The sequence below is a fragment of the Amblyomma maculatum genome, chromosome 4 (assembly GCF_055883805.1).
Source record: "Amblyomma maculatum isolate TAMU_Amacu chromosome 4, ASM5588380v1, whole genome shotgun sequence".
Classification (NCBI taxonomy): Eukaryota; Metazoa; Arthropoda; class Arachnida; order Ixodida; family Ixodidae; genus Amblyomma; species Amblyomma maculatum.
The window spans coordinates 151,495,118-151,516,142 of record NC_139347.1 but is presented as its reverse complement, the minus strand read 5'-3'; the positions used below and the strand labels follow the sequence as shown (position 1 = coordinate 151,516,142).

Sequence of the window (21,025 nt, the reverse complement as noted above, 5' to 3'; positions counted from 1 at the left end):
TCCTTCACTTCTTAGACACGTTTTGTTGAAGAGCTCAGCGAGTGCTTCGGCGACACCACTACATAGAAGTGTTCAGAACGGACACAGGCTCACGTAGCACCACTTCCTGGAGTGAGCTACACCCAGTACATGGAGGTGGTCCTGAAGTTTTTTTAAACTCGCTTCACCTCGCATGTCCGACGAGGACAAGGTCAGCCACTTGGTGAAAGGCTTCGCCGAGGACATCTGATAACTCAAGAAACTCATACACAGCGCAGTTCTGGCCTGTAGAGTTCTGATTGACGTATGCGATTATTCAAGAGGTTAAGTCATTCGCGACGAAAATAAATACAAACGTCGGTGAATATCTACCACTTCACAATGCAAGCTTGAGGCAAGTCACAGTACCACCCAGACAGGCAACACTGATGCATACTCTCAACGCCAGAACGTCATAAGCGCCAGCGTGGAAATGTCTATAGGAACATTGCGCGACGAACAGATAGCAGCAACTGACTGATGCCGCTGACGCCGCTAGCGAGTGAAGAGAACGCACCATGATCCCTTGATAGCAAGCCTGCGTTTCGGCAATAAGAGAGCACTCTCGCCGCCACGCAAGAAGAGGGGGTGGGGGAGGGGGTATAAGCAGGGGCGAACGAGCGAGCGCGCGCACCAGTCAGATAATACGCACGGTCAGCGCCATGTAGGAAGAGGGGGGCTGAGCTGGGGGGCCGACAGGGGGGTGGAGCTGGTTACGAGGCCGACAGCGATACGAAACCGAGGAACGGACGACAAAGAGCTGCGCTCAAAAATACAATATATAGCTTTCCTTTTTCCTGTCGACAACACAACCTATTAGAAAAGTGGGGTGATGGATAGAATGAAAACGCAGACAGAGAGGCGAAGTGGTAGAAAATCACAGGCCAGTCGCAGTGCGCTAGAATTTCAGTCATAATACGTTCTTCACCGGACAATCAGTGTCAGTTGAGATGCGTTTGTGCTCCATTTGCTTCCACGGAACTGTAGCACAGAGGTTGCACCTTCAATTCTGATATCGGTAGTGAGCAGCGAAACGCCACCGGTACAGCCACGAAATGGATTCAGATGCACAGAAAGAAAGAGGTCGGTCACTTCATCAGTCATACTGTTGTAATGCATTTCAGGTGTGAAAGCCTCGTATTTTACCAACCAAACAATATTTTTCGGAGAAAGTTTCTCCTCTTTCTTATAAATATCGAGGTGAGACAAAAATCTCTTGCTTAGTGAAAAAAACGTGCATGAAAGAAATTACAGATCAATGCGGCCACCCGCGTTTTGTGAGCGACAGACTATTGAGGCATTTTGCGCACTCGTCGCCTCTCTGCTCCACTTGGTACTATTTGCCTCTCTTTGCTGCACGTGAGGCAGTACAAGCGGCGGCCTACCATTCTATCCTACATTTGCACGAGCAAACGCGCAGATTTAGATTACCAATGAAACAAACAAGAGCTGCAACTAACAACCTATTTAATTTACCACATTGCTATAATATGTACGGCCCGAGACTCCCAGATTATACTGGAGCCCAGATGTGGAATGAAGTCCCCAATGAAGTTAAGTAAAAAAACTTTTCGGCATCTTCAAAACACTATGTAACTTTCACGGAACTGTCGGAATGAATTGATTGTGTGTGTTCATTTTGAAGTTTTTCTGTACAAGCTCTGCATTAACATTGTACTTGTTTTTCATTTGGACCCACTGCCAGCCGTAAAGGCTATGGGTCCGACCAACTGTTCTTGTACTGTTTTTTAGCACAAATAAAGAAAATAAAGGTTAAAAAAACACTGCGCCAAGGAACTTCACCTAATAGAAGCACTGAAACGAATACATGTGATATAAAGAAAATTTCCACTGCGCGTATGCGCAATTACACGCCATATTACAACACGAACGCACGTCGATAGCAAGGCAATGACTGGCGTGATCCAAGCGGAAGCAGAGGCGACCTGCACGCCACCACCTTTCGCATGGCGTATGGCCGCCGGCAGCTGCCGGTGCCTCTTGTGGTTACACGGTGCAGGCAGTAGATGTAGCGCCCTCGACTCTTCTCGCAGCCCTATTGTTTTCGGTACACAAATAAAGATACAACGGGTGTAAAAAGGAAATAATATGTTTGTTGTTACTAGCTCAGCTAGAATTTTATGCCGAGTGGACGAGCAGCATATGTTCCGTTATATAGAGAGCTACGTAAACAAACAAGCTGGGGGCACACTCATATTAAGCGAATCGGCGTATTCCTGCAGTATTTTAGGGCTCACAGGCTAAATACTAAATAGAGTACGTTAATTTTGAAGCACTCACGAGTCATTTACTGGACGAGCACCAAAAAACGCAAGGTTAGGTCGGGAGTCTTTGCAGTCACGACCGCGAAGCTGCGGGTGAGCTGAGACAAGGCGGCGGCGGCTTGGAGGCTCTTGTTCGGTGCGGACAGTGAAGCGCGGTCGATTCGCGTTGGGTTTTTGCGATAATAGGAGTGCAAATGCGGCGGCACCTCAATGTTTCATGCACTCGCCGTGGCCAGACGGAACATAATTTTGCAAAAATTCTTTACCAGCTGAAAATGTTAAATAATGTGACTATATTCAAGACGCAAAATTAACAGGACGAAACAAATAAAAAAGCATGGACAAGTCGCTACTGTAACTGAAGTTAATTATTATGTTTCGTCCTGCTCCTTTCGCGCTGTGTATCTACTCTTATCGAATAGCAACTAGGCCAACAGTCGTTTCTTTGAAAACAATTAGGTTGTCTAAAACGAGCACATAACCGCATCCCATGAGGTATGCCGCTTCGTTTAAAAGTTTTGTCTGCTACTTTAATGTCACAAGGTGTGCTTTCGCGTCAACGAATGTTTGATTCGGATTTCCTCTTAGTTTTGGACAGAAAGAGCGACGTGCGAAAGTTCGTGAATTCAGCAACACAATGGCAACCCCTTCCCCCTTTCCTGGCACACACGGTGTAAGGAAACAATGGACATGTCTCTTTTATTTGTGGCAGCGCATGTTGCTAAAACAAGCTAACTCTAGTAACATACGAATATTAGGCTTGTGGTTATATGTTAAAATATCACAGTATGAGCCCATCGATTTCCGCCTCCTCGACAATCACTAGACGGAAACCAAAACAATGCCGTGCTCCTAGGATCAATGATGGTCGCATATTACAATGAAGTTTTCTGAGAGAAAAGAAAAAGGTAATAGAAATAAAATAGTTTGTTGAAGACAAAAAAGACAATAACCGAATGGCATCCACGGTATGCATACAAGAGTGCTGCCGACACCGCGAATAGCAGACATGGGGATGATACACATTAGTGAGATATTAGACGGGAAGCTGCTTTCGAAGTAATAAACAAGACTTTATTTAAAACATATCTACTGCACAGAGTATACTCAAGTTTTGAAGCAAAATATTTTAATGTGTGTGGAGTGAAATGCAATAATCAGTTTATGCTCAAATGTTAACTGTATTCACCCCATTTAAGGCGGTCGACAACTGTTCCCATGGATGCAGAATTGAACGCCGGTCATAGAAGCCGCTTTTCAATAGAGGCGGCAAGCAAGGCGTCCTTGTGCTATGCTGTGTCAGCGTACGTTAAAAATGATGAGGATGAAAGGAATCAAAGGTGGTCAGGATTTCCGGAGTCCTCCACTACGGCGTCTCTCATAGCCTGACTCACTTTGGGACCTTAATCCTCCTAAAGCCAGATAAAACCGAATAACGTGTTCCGCTGCGACATAAATATCTCTACAAATTTCATGTGACAAACCACTCAATTAAAGTCACTTAAGGCTTCCGCCTTAAAAGCTGTATCGGTGGATGATCATTTAATGAAAATTTTTTTTCTCAAAGAAGTGAATTGTAGTCGCGAGGTGGTTCCCATGCACATACGGCGATTTCTGGTGATAATTGAGCTCGCGAAAAAAACCTTTATATTATTGCTGCTTAAACTAAAATTTCTTGTTAATCTCTTCTTTTCAAGCAATGTAGTCTACTTGACACCTCCAGGACATGCGGTGTACACTGTCTTTACCTCCTTGGTGTTTGCAAGTCATGCTACTAGGACATGCATTTTCCACCTTGGAACATATCACCACCAAATGTAAACAGTGACTTGTTTCACAAATTGCAGTTCATTGCAGGCCAGTGGGTAACGCACTGGGCTGGGGATCCAAGAAATGGAGGTTCGATTGCCCGTGGAGACGTTTATTATTTTTTTTAACTCTCACTCTCGAAAGCGTGACACCTTAGCTAACAACCTTCTGTCGACAACGATGACTTTGACCTTAATAAATGATTTCCTATCACGCAAATAGCATACAGTGTCCCCACCCGCGTTATGCTGGTTACCGCGTTAGAAAAAATTTAGATTCGTTTTAGGAACAATATTAGCACCATAAGCACCTTGTGGGGGGAAGCGATGGTAGTTCGCTAAGGGTTTGACGGCTGGAGGCTACATGGCGGTGACTGCGAGAATAGACGGAAGAGCTAGTGCACTGCTACCTGAGATCATGCTGCCTTGCCTTGGCGATCCCCACAAGAGATGGTGATAGTTGAGGCTGTATTAAAAGGTGAAGTCGTCACGTGGAGTCAAATGCCGCAGCTTTTGGAAGTATCCGGCAGTGTGCTCACACAAGGTATTTTTTTTCAGGCATTGAACTTACTTCCTTTCACACACCCATATACTTTTAACTCTTTGGTAAAGCGCAAAACAGTCTATAATATACCAATAAGTATTTTATTCAGATCTTCAATCTCAAAACAGTGCAACTGCCATACATAATGAGGCAATGAGAAGTGTGGCAATCGCCATTTCTTCCCACTAATAATAGTTACGATACCGCGTGCCTTGTTTATTAAATATCCTGGAAAGGAAAAATGTAAATTTTGAAATTATGTCTAGAAACACTTGGGAATATTTGATGTCGAACAATAGTGTCGAGATGAATTGCGTTCTTCGAGTAAAGTTCTCTTTTGCAGCATCGAACATTTGAATTAATTAACCTGCTTGAAATAACTGTGCGTACATTTCGATTTAATTGTTAATATTGGCAATGGCCTGTTCGTTTGGCTTTCTGTTAAGTTTGATTTCGTATATGTGAATATTTATTTGAAATATTTTTATGATAACGGTATCTTTACTGTTGTTGTGAAGTACAACTTATGTCTATGTGTGTTGAAATATGAAAGTATCCTGTGTTTACCGTATCCATAAAAATCCGCTCTGCCGAATGACAAAGGGGCAAGAACCTCGTCACACTGCTTGTGGTAGCTGTTTTGTTCTTGTCCTGGAATTTTAATTATACACCGCGGAAGAATGCAAAATAAATATTGGATTTGATTTCTGAAACAGAAAAAAGAATAAATGAAACAAATGGAGAGGTTGAAGTATGGCTTGAACCTAGCGATGCAAACGCTCTGTTTTCGGGTATATCAGCAGTATTTCGGCGGTTCTTGTATAAAGTTAAAGTTCAGCACATATGTGTTGACGTTTCTGTTCTCTGTGATCTGTCCCTACTTCAAAACACTCTCACACACAATGCACCAGCACCAACAGACCCGACAGCTTGTGTTACGAAGGAAGAGCCAACGTAGACCATGTGTAGTTCCAATATCTATTTGATATTGTCAGGCAGCGCACAGGAGAGAACAAGGAAGTGTGAAAAAGAAGTTTGCGAAGAAAAGGAAGGATGACGAAGAGGAAACTCGTCAACGTTCAGTGAACGCACCAGCTAAAGTGCAGCCATCTCTGTTAATAAACCTAACAATATTCAGCACCGCAGCATTTTGGAATGCAACTGAACCAAACCGGGCAATACTATCTTCAACACAATAACCTAATTATTTCTGCGGGAGAGAGTACACATCGTGTATATCTATGGAACAGCCTTAGATGTTTTTTCTCCCAGGGTAAATAAAAAATCCGATGATTTTTCCTTATTTCTTTACTGGGAAACGGAACATCAATTTGAAGCATATTTAGCTTTTCTTGTAGAACTTCGACACCACTTCCTGCCATGGCAGCGAAAAAGAATCCGTACTTGTTTGGCTCAGCTGGAAACATAAACCGAAGGCTGTTCCTTTGGGGTCTATTGATATAGCCCTAATCGGCACACGTTCATCGTGTCGCACAATCTATTTAGCTTTACGTTTCAAAATCAGTAGGAGTGTCTTAATATATTCGTGGAATACTTTTGATAGCTTCGATGGCTTGAAGTAAGAATGTGGCTACAGCCCACAAACAATACATTCTTCGTTCTAGTCCGGTAGAACACATAGGACGTTTATGCGCAGAATGAAATACACTTGACAAATAGGTATATGATGTCTCCACGAAACAAGGCGGAGATATATCCAGACATACGGAAATGCACACGCTACATTCACTGTATCATACACAGTATCATTTTCCTAAAAACCAAAGCAATGATGAACAATATAAAAACACAAACCTCGATGGTTCAAATGCAATAAGCAAACACGTTATTAATGTCTAAATAATCCTTGAAATAGATAACCAATTATTTATTTGCTTGCTTAATTTTTTGTAATGAATGCCAGTCATGGACAGTCTCGAAAATACATGTACGCTCGATACTATCTTTAGATACAATTTGTGTATCGGTATTATGTATTGTGTGCTGAAAATGAAAGTATCGACGTATCGGTATCGAAAATACATTTTTAAAGTATGTATTTTGAAGATGCTCGATACTAAAGAAAACTTCAAATATTGAATGCGCTGTGAGACTTTGGGTTGATGGTGCTGGCTCAGACGGTAGTACAAGCCCTGAGACAGCTTGGCTTGTAGTACCGCCTGAGTTCGCTACAGATGTCCCGGCCCCTTATCGTTAACCACATTTACAGATTCCCTTTTTTTACCTTTCTTTAAAACTGAAGGAGGCAATGGTAAGTAGATGCTCATGAGGTTCTTTACTTTTGATCACCGAGTGCGTACCACGAAGCTGCTAAGCCTTTAACAGACACACAGAGAGATATGAACAAAGTGAAAACGCGAAGCGAACACGCAGTAGGGATCTCGCATACGGGCTCTTCCTACCCTTTGCCATTTGCCCCCGTCTCTGCGGCGTTTCATTCTCGTCAAGCAGTGCCCTCAGTGTGCTGTCGGACACAGTAACTTATGCGCAACCACAAACCCCTAGGCTCCGCATGCCGGCTCTGCTTTGCAGCATGAACGCAAGCTTCTAAGGTATCAGTCCACTACGATGCAGTCGGCTAACCACGTTCTTGTGTTTACAGCTTTTGATGGAAAACAAATCCATTCTTTGTAACTGCTCAGGGAACAGGCTTCCACTAGATGTCTTTTCTGGAAAAAATATTACGCCCAACTTTTTCTCAAATGCACGACATGAAAGCTATGAAAGCGATTTTCCAGCCAAGCTCTAATTACAGATTATGCGTTGTCAAACAATTTTTTTTGAGAAAAACGTTTCAGCAAACTTTGAAAAAAACTTGTAAAGATATCTCTATCTCAAAAACAAGAACTGAAATTTTTGAAATATGCGAATTAATTGACACCATATTAGCCACTTTCTGATAAAAAAATATGTCTATATTTTATTGACAGAGAGCCGTAGTTCTCTGCGACGCTAATGAACCTCGAGTTTTCTAACTACCTTCAGGATGCTTGAGTCAACACGGCTATGTTTCACTCTTACACGCTGATAAAAGGTATCTTCATATAAACAACACTGCGATGTGCTCGTGTGCGCATGTAGAGAGGCTTTTCTCATTTGCGTCCTTTTTAGCACGCCTTCGTCGCACTCTTTCAGGACTAAATGACGTTCAGCCATTTTATTCTGTTTTCCTTCTAGCTTTTAACAATATGCCGAGCTTGTAAAGTTTGTTATCGCACTAATGGCAATATAACTGCTCAGTTCTCCAAAGGCACACAAGTAACACCATTGTATTTTATGTATAGCCAAGTGTTCACAGGTCCGTTCGCATAAAGAGCATTAATTTAAATAAATATTTCGCTAGACTGCTTGTGGAAGCAATCGCTTAACTGTAACCATAATTCATTGTGAGTTCTGACAACGACAGCTGCTCAAACAATAACCCCGTGCTGGCGCTTTCGTTAAGCCCTTTAAGAAAAACTACGCTATAGGAAGGCTGTAAAGAATACAGAAAACACGGTAAAATTTCCTAATACCGCTAATCGTATAGCCACCTTTATTATGCTAGCATGTATGTGCTGTATCGAAGTATCGACGATACAGCACCGAGTATCAGTATCGAAACTCGACTTCGGTCCTGTATCGTGTATAGGTATCAGAAATACAATTTTTCAGGGTATCGAGTATCGGTATCGAAGATACTTTTTCGAAGTATCTTGCCCAGCCCTGATGAATGCTTAGTTTCTTTGAAAAACAGAACTTTGCATATGACGTTTTGAATTCGGCTAAGCCGCACGAAGAAAAAGGTTATATACTCGTACACACCAGTTTTCTTCCCATAGAGTAAACCTCAATACCACCGCTATGTTCTGTTCCTTCCTTTTGCCCGCGTCTGCCTGTTCTACTGTATGTGTCTATGTGTATTACCAAGTAGCCCAACAAATGGTAATTAGGACTATAAACCTCGCAACCAAGCTGCCCACTAAAAAATATTTACCTTTTTAGAATAAAAAGAAAATGTTTTAAAAACCAGACTGCTTGTTTTGCAATGTCATACGAAAACATTATTTTAACCGTTTTGCACCTAAACGACATCCAGTGTCAGCACCGCTTTTTTATAGCGTAGTTTAAATTGTGCCGAGACCGCAGGCTAATAATAAATACATTGCCTTTAGCCTAGGTAGCAAATGTAATGCTGGTTGTTACCTTTGGACACTGACATGGTACACCACGACGCCGACAAGTACAAGAATGCAATAAACAATATTGTTGTTCAATATGAAACGGTTTTGGTCTAATAGCGTCAGGTTACATCTCTCTGACATAAAATAGGCTAACGTATGGCATCCATGCGCCATTATTAGATATGGCGTCTATGCGTCTTTGCTGTACGACCTAATTAAATGACACCTACGAAGAAAACAGAATAAGTATTGCAAAAATGCCCTCGATTTGAAAATGGCTTGCAATTGTGGAAGAAGTCACTCTTCATATTTGGTGGTGATATGTTCCAAGGTGGAAAATGCATGTGCTAGTAGCGTGACTTGCAAACACCAAGCAGGCAAAGACAGTGTACACAGCATGTCTGGGAGGTGTCACGTAGACTACATTGCTTGAAAAGAAGAGGTGCGTGAACAAGAAATTTTACTTTAATGTAGCAATATAATAACGAGTTTTTTCGCGTGCTCAATTATCACCAGAAATCATCGTATGTGCCTGTGAACCCCCTCGCGACTTCAATCCATTTTGAGAAAAAAAAGCTTCTTTAAATGGTCGTCAACCGATACAGCTTTTAAGGCGAAGACGTTAAGTGGCTTTATATGAGTGGTTTGTTAGATGAAATTTTAGATATATTTATGCCGCAGTTGAACAAGTTATTTGGTTTTATCTGGCTTTACAAGGATTAACGCCCCAAAGCGAGTGTGACTATGAGAGACGCCGTAGTGGAGGACTCCGGAAATGCTGAACGCCTTTGATTCCTTTCATCCTGACCATTTTTAGCGTACGCTGACACAGGATAGCACAAAGACGCCATGCTTTCCGCCTCTATCAAAAAGCGGCCTCCATGACTGGGATTTGATTCCGCAACCATCGTAACAGTTTTCGAGTGCCTTAAAAGGGTGATGACATTTAGGCATAAACGATTATTGCATTTCACTCCACACGCATTAAATTATATTGCTTGAAAACTTGAGTTCATTCTGTGCAGTAGATAGTTTTCAAATGATTTCTTGTTTATGATTGCTTGTATGTGGCTTGTCTCATGTGAATGTATTGTTAGCGCTTCGTTCATTTTTGACAAAATCTGCCCCAACTGGCCCAACAAAAAATTTTCAAAAGCAGCTTCATCGTCTGGGAATCATTGGCCGTTGATGTCACTATTGTGTATCATCCCCATGTCTGCTATTCGCGGTGTCGGCAGCACTCTTGCATACACGCCGTGGACGCTTGTCGCTTAGTGTCTTTTGTTTCTTCAACCAACTATTTTATTTCCATATACTTTTTTTTCAGAAACCTTTATATTATGCGAAGATAATGTCTTTATGCGAAAGAGTTCTTTTGGCTTCCGTCTTGAAATTATCGAGGAGGCCGAAATCGATAGGCTCATGCTGTAATATTTAAGCTTATAACCATAAGCCTAATATTCGTATGTTACGAGGGTTAGCTTGTTTTAGCAACATAAGCTGCCTCATCTAAAAGCGAAATGTCCATTTTTTCCTACACCCTGTGCGCCGCAAAAGGAGGAAGGAGTTGCCATTGTGTTGCTGAAATTATGAGATATCGCACGTCGCTCTTTCTGTCCGAAACTAAGAAGAAACCCGAAACAAGCATACGTTGATGCGAAAGCACACCTTGTGACAATAGAGGAGCAGACAAAACTTTTGAATGAAGCGGTACTTCTTGAGATGCGGTTATATGCTCGTTTTAGACAACCTATTTTTTTTTCAGAAGAAATGACTGTTGGCTTAGTTGTTATTCGAGTAGTTACACGGCGCGAAAGGAGAAGGACGAAAAAGAGAAATAAACTTAAGTTACAGTAGCGACATGTCCATGCTTCTTTATTGGTTTCGTCCTGGTAATTTTGCGTCTTGAATATAGTCACATTTATTTTTTTTTTTGGCTGGTAAAGGAGTTTTGCAAAATTATGTTCCGCCTGGCCACGGCGAGTGCATGATACCTTGAGGTGCTGCCGCATTTGCACTCCTATTATCGCAAAACCCACCGCGAAACGACCGCGCTTCACTGTCCGCACTGAACAAGAGCCTCCAAGCCGCCGCCGTCTTCGTCTGAGCTCACCCGCAGCTGCGCGCTTGTGACTGCAAAGATTCTCGACCTAACCTTGCATTTTCTGGTGCTGGTCCAGCAAATGACTCGTGTGTGCTTCAGAGTAACGTACACTATTTAGTATTAACCTGTCAGCCCTAAACTACTGCAGGAATGCGCCGATTCGCTTAACATGAGTGTGCCCCCCGCTTGTCTGTTTACGTAGCTTTATATAAAACTGAACATATGCTGCTCGTCCGCTCGGCATAAAATGCAAGCAGAGCTAGTAACACCAAACATATTATTTCGTTTTTACACCCGTTTTACCTTCATTTGTTTTCCGAAAACAACAATGCTGCGAGAAGCGTCGAGGGCGCTACATCTGCGGCCTGCACTGTGCAACCACAAGCGACACCGGCCGCTGCCGGCGGAAACACGCCATACGAAAGGTGGCGGCATGCAGGACGCCTCTGCTTCCGCTTGGACCACGCCAGTCGTTGCCTTGCTATGGACGAGCGTGCGTGTTGTAATATGATGTGCAACTGCGCATACGCGCAGTAGAAATTTTCTTTACTTCACATGCATTCGTTTCAGTGCTCATGTTAGGTGGCGTTCCATGGAGCTGCCTTCGCTGCAGCACTCGTGCAAATGGAGGATAGAACGGTAGGTCACCGCTTCTACAGCTGCAAGTGCAGCAAAGAGAGGCAGAGTACCCAGTGGAGAAGAGAGGCGACGAGTGTGGAAAAAGCTTCAATGATCTGTCACTCATACAGGGCGGGTGGCCGCAGTGATCTCTAATTTCTTTCAAGCACGTCTATTCACAAAAAAAAAGGTTTTTTGTCTCACCTCGAAATTTTATAAGGGAGAGGAGAACATTTCTCCGTAAAATACAATGTTTGTTTGGTAAAATAAGTGGCTTTCGCACCTGAAATGCGTTACAAAAGCATGATTGATGAAGTGACAAACCTCTTTCTTGCTATGCATCTGAATCAATTTCGTGGCTGCGCCGGTGGCGTTTTGCTGCTGACTACCGATGTCAGAAATGAGGTGCAACCTCCGTGCTACAGCTCCACGGAAGCAAATTGAGGACGAACGCATTTCAACTGATACTGATTGTCCGGTGATAAACGTATTATGACTGAACTTCTAGCGCACTCTGACTGGCCTGTGATTTCTACCACTTCATCTCTGTCTTTGTGTTTTAATTCGCTCCATCATCCCACTTTGCTGATAGGTTGTGTTGTCGACAGGAAAAAAGAAAGCGACATATTGTAATTTCAGAGCGCAGCTCTTCTTCGCCCATTCCTCGGTTTCGCTTTGGCATCGGCCTCGTTAACCAGCTCCAACCCGTATCAGCCCCCCCCCCCCTCATCTCCCCTCTTCCTGCGCGGCACCGACCGCGCGTGTTATCGCTCTCCCCTGCTTTTACCCCCTCCCCCACCACCTCTTCCTGCTTGGCGGCGAGGGTTGCTCTCTGGTTGCCGAAACGCCGGCTCGCTATCAGTGGTTCACAGTGCGTTTATTCCAAGCCCATTTACACAGTGCGTTCATCCCATTTACATTGATTATTCCAAAGCATTTGATCCTTTAAATCATCGGACATTGCTCAAAAAGTTATAAGCATACGGAATCCGAGGTGGGCCCTTAGACTTAATACGTTCATATCTGGAGCATTGTATACAAAGTGTAAAAATAGGCGAAAATCTTTCTTCCTCAAAGCGTGTTACTATGGGTGTGCCTCAAGGGAGCATCCTAGGGCCCCTCTTATTTAATTGTTATGTCAATGATATTGTAAACATTAGTGCAAGGCCAGAGTTTATAATATATGCGGTTGACACAGCGCTCTTATTTCGAAGCAATGACTACAACGAGCTTGTAAACAACATGAATGAATCGTTGAATCATTTGAGCACATGGAGCAAACTAATTCATTAGAATTAAATGTAACCAAAACAAAAGCAATGTTTTTTTTTTTCCGTAAGACAATCATCGTTGCCAATAATGTCTCTAAATAATGGTGTAAATTTTGCCCATGCTCCTATTGAAATCGTTGATGAAGTAAAAACACTCGGCGTTTATTTTCACAAAAATATGTCCTGGGATAGGCACGTAAATGAAACAATTTCACGCCTGTCAAAAGTAGTGGGTATATTACCAAAATTTCATTTCTTTCTACCGGCCAAAATTAAGCTTCATATATACAATTTATTGTTCTTGTCTCAACTAAGCTACTGTTTCCTTGTATGGGGTAAAACTACACAAACAACTTTAAATCGATTATATGTATTTCAGAAGAGGGCGGTCCGCCATATAGCTGGAGCAGACTGCTACATTCATACCATGCTGCTTTTCAAGAATTTTATAATAATGCCAGTGGCCTATTTCTATTCATACAACTTAGCCGTTCGCTACAAACAGCACATTGCTACCTCTGAATCTACAGTACTTTCCATCGCCAATATAAGAGCACTTACACGAACGTACCCTTCACGTTCTACAGATACTTGGAATGTGCCTTTTGCGAGAACAACATTTGACCAGCAAATGCTCGCATATCTTCTGCCCTCTCTCTTAAGTTATCTTCCCCAAAATAAAGTTGATATTGAAAAGGTTAATAAGAGAACAATACATTTATTTTTTATGTCACAGATGTAAATATGCTTTGCTGTTTTCTTTCTTTCTTTCTTTTGTATTTTCTGGATTTCATGCTGCATTCATTTTGATGGTATTCACTGGCCCTGTTGATATTTCATTGTGTGCAGTTGTATTAAACTTTTCCGCAGACTGAATTATCTGGAAAAGAAAGATGTTTGTAACTCTTGTTTGAAACCATAATCTGAATTTTGGATGCACCAATATTTTAATTTTTAACCCCTTGCTGTTGCCATGTATTGGGGCCCGAGCGCCGTCAAGTGAATTAACGTTCACTTTTTTGTCTCGGGTCCCTCATTTCTTCTTGAAAGGAAAATAAACTTTAAACTTCAAACGCAGAGTCATGTTATCTTCATCGCTAGCGCCGTCAGCGGCATCAGTCAGTTGCTCTCTGTTCGTCGCACAACATTCCTATAGACCTTTTCACGGGAGAGCTTCTAACATTCTGGCGTCGAGAGTATGCATCAGTGTTGCCTGTTTGGGCTGGACTGTGACTTACCTCACGCTTCCATTGTGAAGCGGTAGATATCCATCGATGTTTGCATTTATTGTAGTCGCGAATGACTTCACCTCGTAAATAATCGCATACGCCAATCGAAAGTCTACCGGCCAGCACTGTGCTTGTATTGGTGTACGAACAACCAGCGGAAGAGAAAGATCTTGTGGACTGAGTATGCTCACAACACAGCACTCCGCGGGAGCACTGCCGATATGATATGCCTACGCGTCGCCGGTTTCCTGCATCACCCCTTCTGCAAAGGCAGTGAATAGCTGCAGTCAACCGCTAAGGTTTTACAGTGAGTTTGTGGTCGCCGGTTTGCTCACGACACTTTGTCGGCGGAATAAAGACTGACGTGAACGCTGTGGCCGTGCTGCACTTGGACCTTTTCCTTCGGGCCTGTCCTTCATATTAACGCGAAAGCGTTGCTTCGCTATGTTTACAGATTTCTGTCCGCAGACCGCGTCCGTAAACTCGTGTCCGCAGCAGTTGCGAGTAATTGAGAAGTGATAGAGGTCAGTGATTGGTGTCAATAAATAGAGGATGACGTGATGTTGCTGCAGAAAGAATAATTAGGCAAATAATGTAATTAGGTAATATTTACAGAAAACAATGTAAACGTCCGCAACAGTTGTGCAGAATTCACTTCACTTCACTTTCACTTCACTTTATTTCCTTAAAGACCCCACATTGGGGGTATTACATAAGGGCTGGGAGTACAAAGATTGAATATGATTGCCTGCATGATATTTATGAAGTGCATATTTAAACTGTTTACAAAACTTGATGGGCAGGTGATGGCATCAGCATCGTGGGGAAGGCCATTCCAGCCTTTTGCAGTGCGAAGAAATAATGATGAAGAAAAAGTGACCGTGCGGGCGCGCTGGCATGAAACTACTAGTGGATAGCCGGTGCGATGAGATATGCGAGCTGGCGGTGTGATGTAGGGTGGTTGGCCGAGGGAGCTGTAAAAAAACTTATGGAACAGATTAAGAGAAGCAATGCGACGACGATGGGCAAGAGGTGATAAACCTGATTGCCGTTTAAGTGACGATACACTGATGTCATATGAATAGGAAGAATGAATGAACCTCGTGGCGCGATTTTGGACAGATTCTAGTGAACTGATGAGATGATTTGCTTGTTGCGGGATCCAGATAGCAGATGCGTTTTCTAGTTTAGGTCAGATGAGCGATTGGTAGGCGAGAAGTTTAATACTTTGAGGGGCGTGCCGTAAATGGCGTTTCAAAAAGCCCAATGATTGGTTAGCTGATGCGACGAGGTTCGTTACATGTGAGCGCCAGGAGAGATCCTGGCACAAGGTGACGCCTAAGTACTTGTATGAGCATGCAGATTCTAGTGTGGTGTTAGCAACCGAGTAAGTGAAGATGTGGGGGTTACGCCGGTGGTGAAAAGATACAAGTTTGCATTTATTAGGATTAAGCGACATTAGCCAGTCATCGCACCAGGCATGTATTGCGTTACTGTCGTTTTGGAGCTGTGATTGGTCAGAGTTGTTGGAAATTGTGCGGCAAATAACGCAATCATCTGCAAACAGACGAACTTTGCAAACCAGGTTTGAGGGTAAGTCGTTTATATAGAGTAAGAATAGGAGGGGAGCTAATACAGAACCTTGGCGTACGCCTGATGTTACTGAAAGAGGGTTAGACTGTGTCCATTAACGAGAACAAACTGGGAGCGGTTAGAAAGGAATTGTTCGATCCACAATGAGACGTTAGGATGCAGATTTAGCATGGTTAGTTTCAGCAGTAAACGCCTGTGGGGAACATTGTCGAATGCTTTAGCGAAGTCTAGAAAAATAGCGTCAGTTTGTAAGTTTAGGTCGAGGCTGGAGTGAACGTGATGAAGAAAGATGGCCATTTGAGTTTCACATGACAGACCCTTGCGAAACCCGTGCTGTGAGGGATGAAAGAAGTTGTTACTGTCAAGAAAGTTCATGATTTGAGAATAGATGACGTGTTCCATGATTTTGCAAGGTATGCTGGTTAATGATATCAGACGCTAATTTAAAGGAGTATCTTTCTTGTCTGATTTATAGACGGGAATGACCTTCCCCACTTTCTAGTCATCCGGAATGCATCCTGTAGAAAGCGATTGAGAAAACAATAACAATAAGTATATTGCAGAAATGCTGTTAGTATTGCGAAGTATTTTGGAGTTAATTTCGTCAACGCCGGCCGATGATGAAGTTTTAAGGTGTTCGATTAGCGAGGAAATGCCAGCTTCAGAAAACACGACAGCAGGCATGTTGGACTGTATATTGGCGGATGAATCTCATTAGTGAAAACAGATGAAAAGGCATTATTAAAAATATCGGCGCATTCTTTGTCATCTGCGTCTTCGCCAGACTATTTAGTAAGAGTGATGGTATGTGCTGGGTGCTCACCTAATACCTGCCACAACTTTCTGGGATTGGAAGTCAACAATTTCGGTAGGTCGTTGTGCAGGAAAAAGTATTTCGCGTTGCGGATTGCAAAGAGGTACGTGCGTTCGGCTGCATAGTATTTTTCCCACACGAAAGCATCGTATTGCTTTAATTTTGCCGCACGGAAAAGGCGTTTCTTTTTGTTGTCGAGCCTTTTTATTGTTTGGGTATACCATGGTTTTTGGCGGTCGGAGAGGAAGCTTATTTTAGGGATGTATCTGTCTGTTAGTTCGATAATCTTGCTCTTAAAGAGGGACCAGTTATCATTTACTGAGCGATCGAGAAAAGATACTTCAAATGTTGTGAGATATTGGCTTAATTCGAGATTAAAGGCTTCATAGTTTCCTTTGTCGTATAGCCGAATAGTTTTGTTTTGATTTTGGCGTCGTGATGGGTGGAACTCAAATGTGGCGTGAATCACTTTATGGTCGCTGATTTCGCGTAGATGATAGATGAGAGGGCTTCCGGGTGGGTAGTTAGGATTAAGTCGAGGATGTTTGCACATCCTTCTGCAACGCGGGTCGGTTCGGATACCACTTGTGTTAAGTTGAAGTTTAGGCAGACCTCAATGAAGTCATTCGCTCCCTGTTGCCGACTGCTGTCTGTGTCTGCCATTGATTCCTAGAAAATTGAAGTCTCCAAAAAGGATGATATGTGCTTTTGCGTATTTCCTCGATAGCTGACTGATCACGTCGTTAAGTATTCGGGAAAAATCAGAGTTGGTATTTGGCGCTCTGTAACAAACGCCTTGGCATTCCTGCTGAGTTGCTGAGTTGCTTCAAAACCTCAACCATGACGCTGTTAACATTCTGCATACATTGTGTCAGAAGATTTGGACAACCCTGCAGTGGCCACAGGATTGGAGGAGGTCAGTTTACATCCCCATTCCAAAGAAAGGCAGTGCCAAAGATTGTTCCAACTACCGCACGACCGCGCTTATTTCGCATGCTAGCAAGGTGATGTTGAAAATCCGCCAAGGAAGGCTGCAGCAGTATGTGGATCGGGAGCTTCCGGACGTGCAAGCTGGGTTTCGCAAGGGCAGAGGAACTAGAGACCAAATTGCCAACATTCGCTGGATCATGGAAAAAGCAAGAGAGTTCCAGAAACCCGTCTACTTCTGCTTTATTGATTATGCGAAAGCGTTTGACTGCGTAGATCACAGCTGATTGTGGCAAGCTTTCCAAGAAATGGGAGTTCCAATTCACCTCATCTGTCTCTTCAGGAACCTGTATGAAGGAGAAGAGGCCACAGTCAGAACTGGGCATGGTCTTACTGATTGGTTTCCGATTGAGAAAGGAGTGAGGCAAGACTGCATACTGTCGCCCTGCCTATTTAACCTATATGCAGAGTGCATCATGAGGAAGGCCGGTCTGGACGAGTCTTCAGCTGGAGTGAAGATTGCTGGAAAACGTATCAACAACTTTAGATATGCGGATAATACCATTTTAATGGCAGAAAATGAAGTGGAACTCAAGAGACTTCTGATGCGCGTACAAGAAGAGAGTGAGAAGTTTGGGCTTAAACTGAACATTAAAAAGACAAAGATCATGGCGTCTTGCCCTATCATGTCCTGGAGCATCAAGGGACAAGAAGTGGAAGCTGCGACAGATTTTCTCTTCTTGGGCTCCAAGATTACCTCGGAAGGAGACTGCAGCCATGAAATTAGGAGACGCCTGCTTCTGGGAAAGAGAGCAATGGTTAGCCTTGACCGCCTAGTAAAGAGCAGAGACGTTAGTCTGCCAACCAAGATCCTTATAACTCGTGCTATGCTCTTTCCAGTTGTGATGTATGGATGCGAGAGTTGGACTGTGAAAAAGGCTGACCGCCGAAGAATTAACGCGTTTGAATTGTGGTGCTGGCGAAGACTCTTGAGAGTTCCTTGGACTGCCAGAAGATCAAATCAGTCGATATTATCGACCATAAACCCTGACTGCTCATTGGAGGGTCAAATTCTAAAGTTAAAGCTCAGCTACTTCGGTCATCTGATGAGAAGAGAGGAGTCGCTGGAGAAAGATTTGATGTTGGGAAAGGTTGAGGGTCGCCGGAAAAGGGGTAGGCAGCGAGCGCGATGGTTAGATGGCATCCTTGAGGCACTGCAGATGAAGTTATGTGATGTTAGGAAGATAGTGAGAGACCGGAAAGCGTGGCGCGACATGGTCCATAGGGTCACGAAGAGTCGGACACGACTGAACGACTGAACTGAACTGAACAAACTCCTAGCAGTGCGGTTAGGGGCGCGGCGCGACAATGTAGCCATACTATCTCGAGGTCTGATGGAATATTTATAATTGTACACGAGAACTGGTTGTGAACTGAGATGAGTACACCTCCGCCTCGACCGTATGTGCGATCTTTGCGAAAAAGGTTAAAGTTCGGTAAGTCAGCAAGAATTTCAGTATCAGTGACGTCATTAGTGAGCCATGTTTCGATAAGACTCAGCAAGTTACTAGAAGATGAACACACAAGATTGGAGATGATTTCGCGTTTCGGAAGAAAACTGCATATGTTAGTGAAAATCACCGAAAGGGAGAGATTAGACTGGGGGGCGGTAGATACATGAGCGGCTGGAAGCTTGCGGCGCAGCAACCGCTATGGTATCTCTTTTACAGATTGCGATGGTTCGTCGAAAATATATTGACGGGCACCGATGAACAGGGTCTTGTACCGCAAAGAAAAACGGTTAGTCTTGCTTTTGGCAAAGGTAACTATGTGCTTGCGCGCATTACGAACGCGACGTGAAAAATCTTCGCCGACGGAGTAGTCTGTGTCCTTGAATTTGCGGCCATTAGGTAGGATTTCTTCTTTCGTTTTGAAGAGCGCAAATTTGGCAATTAACGGACGGCAGCGGCCAGGTTCGTGGCGCCCAAGACGGTGAGTGCGGTCTATTGTTTTGAGGTCGAGGATGATGTCCAAAAATTCGGAGCAATGGCGAATTAGTAGTTTTTCAGAATCGGCCCACGTTTCAGATGGATCAGGGTCAGGAATATTGTAGAAAATCAGGTTATTTCGGCGTGACTGGTTTTCTGCTTCGTCCATACGATCCTCGAGATCACAGAGCTGTCCAGTCGCCTGAGCGGTGTGAGTGCTTATGCCTTCTATCTCTGTGCGTAGCGTCTGTATGGTTTGGTAGTGGCCTTCAAGTGCGCTAATGCGTCTGCTTAGATCAGAAATCAGGTTTCCGGTTGTTAGTAACTGGGGTTTGAGGTCTGAAACTTCCGTGATTAATGTCAACTGGCCGGCGGACAATTTTTGAAGTTCCGCAAGTACATTGTCGAGTTGGGCAGGGCCAGGGTTAGTCTCTATGTCGCCGGATAACAAAAGAAAGGAAATAATGACATCAGCACACTCAGTGGCAATTGCAAAGCAACACTGCGGGCTCGGCAGCTGTAACTGGAAATAATCACTAGATTTCTGAGCGTAAAGACAATATGGCTTCCTAACCTGCATGGCGAGGCAGAACGGGTTGAGTGACTGCATCGTGGCACAGGCACCGAGCCCACAGAGCGACGCCGGCAGCCGCAGCTGCTTAAAACTGGGGCGGGAGAAGATGTCGATGGCGATGGTGTTTCCAGTTGACTGTCGAGGGTCCAGTGCACTGGTGAGGTCAGCGCACGATAGGCGGAAGCGGTGACGAGACAAATATGGTTGAAAACGGCCGTCCTTCCCAGCCAGATGTCCGGTGGACAGGCAGCCAGACAGGCGGGGAAAAGCACGATGAACCAGAGGGGAGCAACCACCTGCATGGCGAGGCAGAACGGGTTGAGTGACTGCATCGTGGCACAGCCACCGAGCCCACAGAGCGACGCCGGCGGCCGCAGCTGCTTAGTGATGCTGATGCTGATGCGGCCATTCCCCTTTGTATCGGGGGATCACAAAAGCGGGAGATGTTGATGGCGATGGTGTTTCCAGTTGACTGTCGAGGGTCCAGTGCACTGGTGAGGATAATAAGTGGTGTTAATCGATAAAGGGTGATGCATTGCGTTCGAAAAAATAATTAGGCCACTAGGTAATAAGTAATTAATTAGAGGCAAAATGGTCTGATTAGCGAATGACTTGGCGCCACATTTGAATGTATCAAATACTAAATTAGTTTCTTAAACCAGTCAATTAGGGTGACATCAAAAATGTGACGTCACGCAACCGGAAGTAGAGCCGAAAAGGGCATAGGAAGGAATTGGCGCGCAATCGGAAATTTCCGAACACTAAAATGGGTAAACAAGAAGTGAAATATTGTGACGTAGAGGTTATGACGTCACGCAACCGGTAGTAGAGCCGAAAAAGAGCATAGGAAGGGTTTGCGCGCAATTTGAAAGTACTAAAGACTAAAATGAATAAACAAAAAAGAATATATGTGATGTAGAAGATGTGACGTCACGAAACCGGAAGTAGATCCGGAAATTGGCATAGTAAGGGATTAGCGCGCAAATTGCAAAATCGCGTCAAAAGCACTTGTGAGTAATTGAGCAGTCGTATAGATTAATCAGTTGTATCAATCAATAGAGGTTGATG

General features: G+C 43.7%; 1 protein-coding gene across 1 annotated transcript; it reads right to left on the bottom strand.

Moving 5' to 3' along the window:
* Positions 1 to 19,105: 19,105 nt before the first annotated feature.
* Positions 19,106 to 19,993, bottom strand: LOC146193310 (uncharacterized). Its single transcript, XM_084600514.1, has one exon. It carries the CDS (start codon positions 19,991 to 19,993, stop codon positions 19,106 to 19,108), a length of 888 nt encoding a protein of 295 aa, XP_084456640.1.
* Between the last annotated feature and the right edge of the window lie 1,032 nt (positions 19,994 to 21,025).

Bases quoted from the DNA above. Each gene is read 5' to 3' on its own strand.
- LOC146193310 (XM_084600514.1), bottom strand. From the start codon at position 19,993: ATGCAGTCACTCAACCCGTTCTGCCTCGCCATGCAGGTTAGGAAGCCA.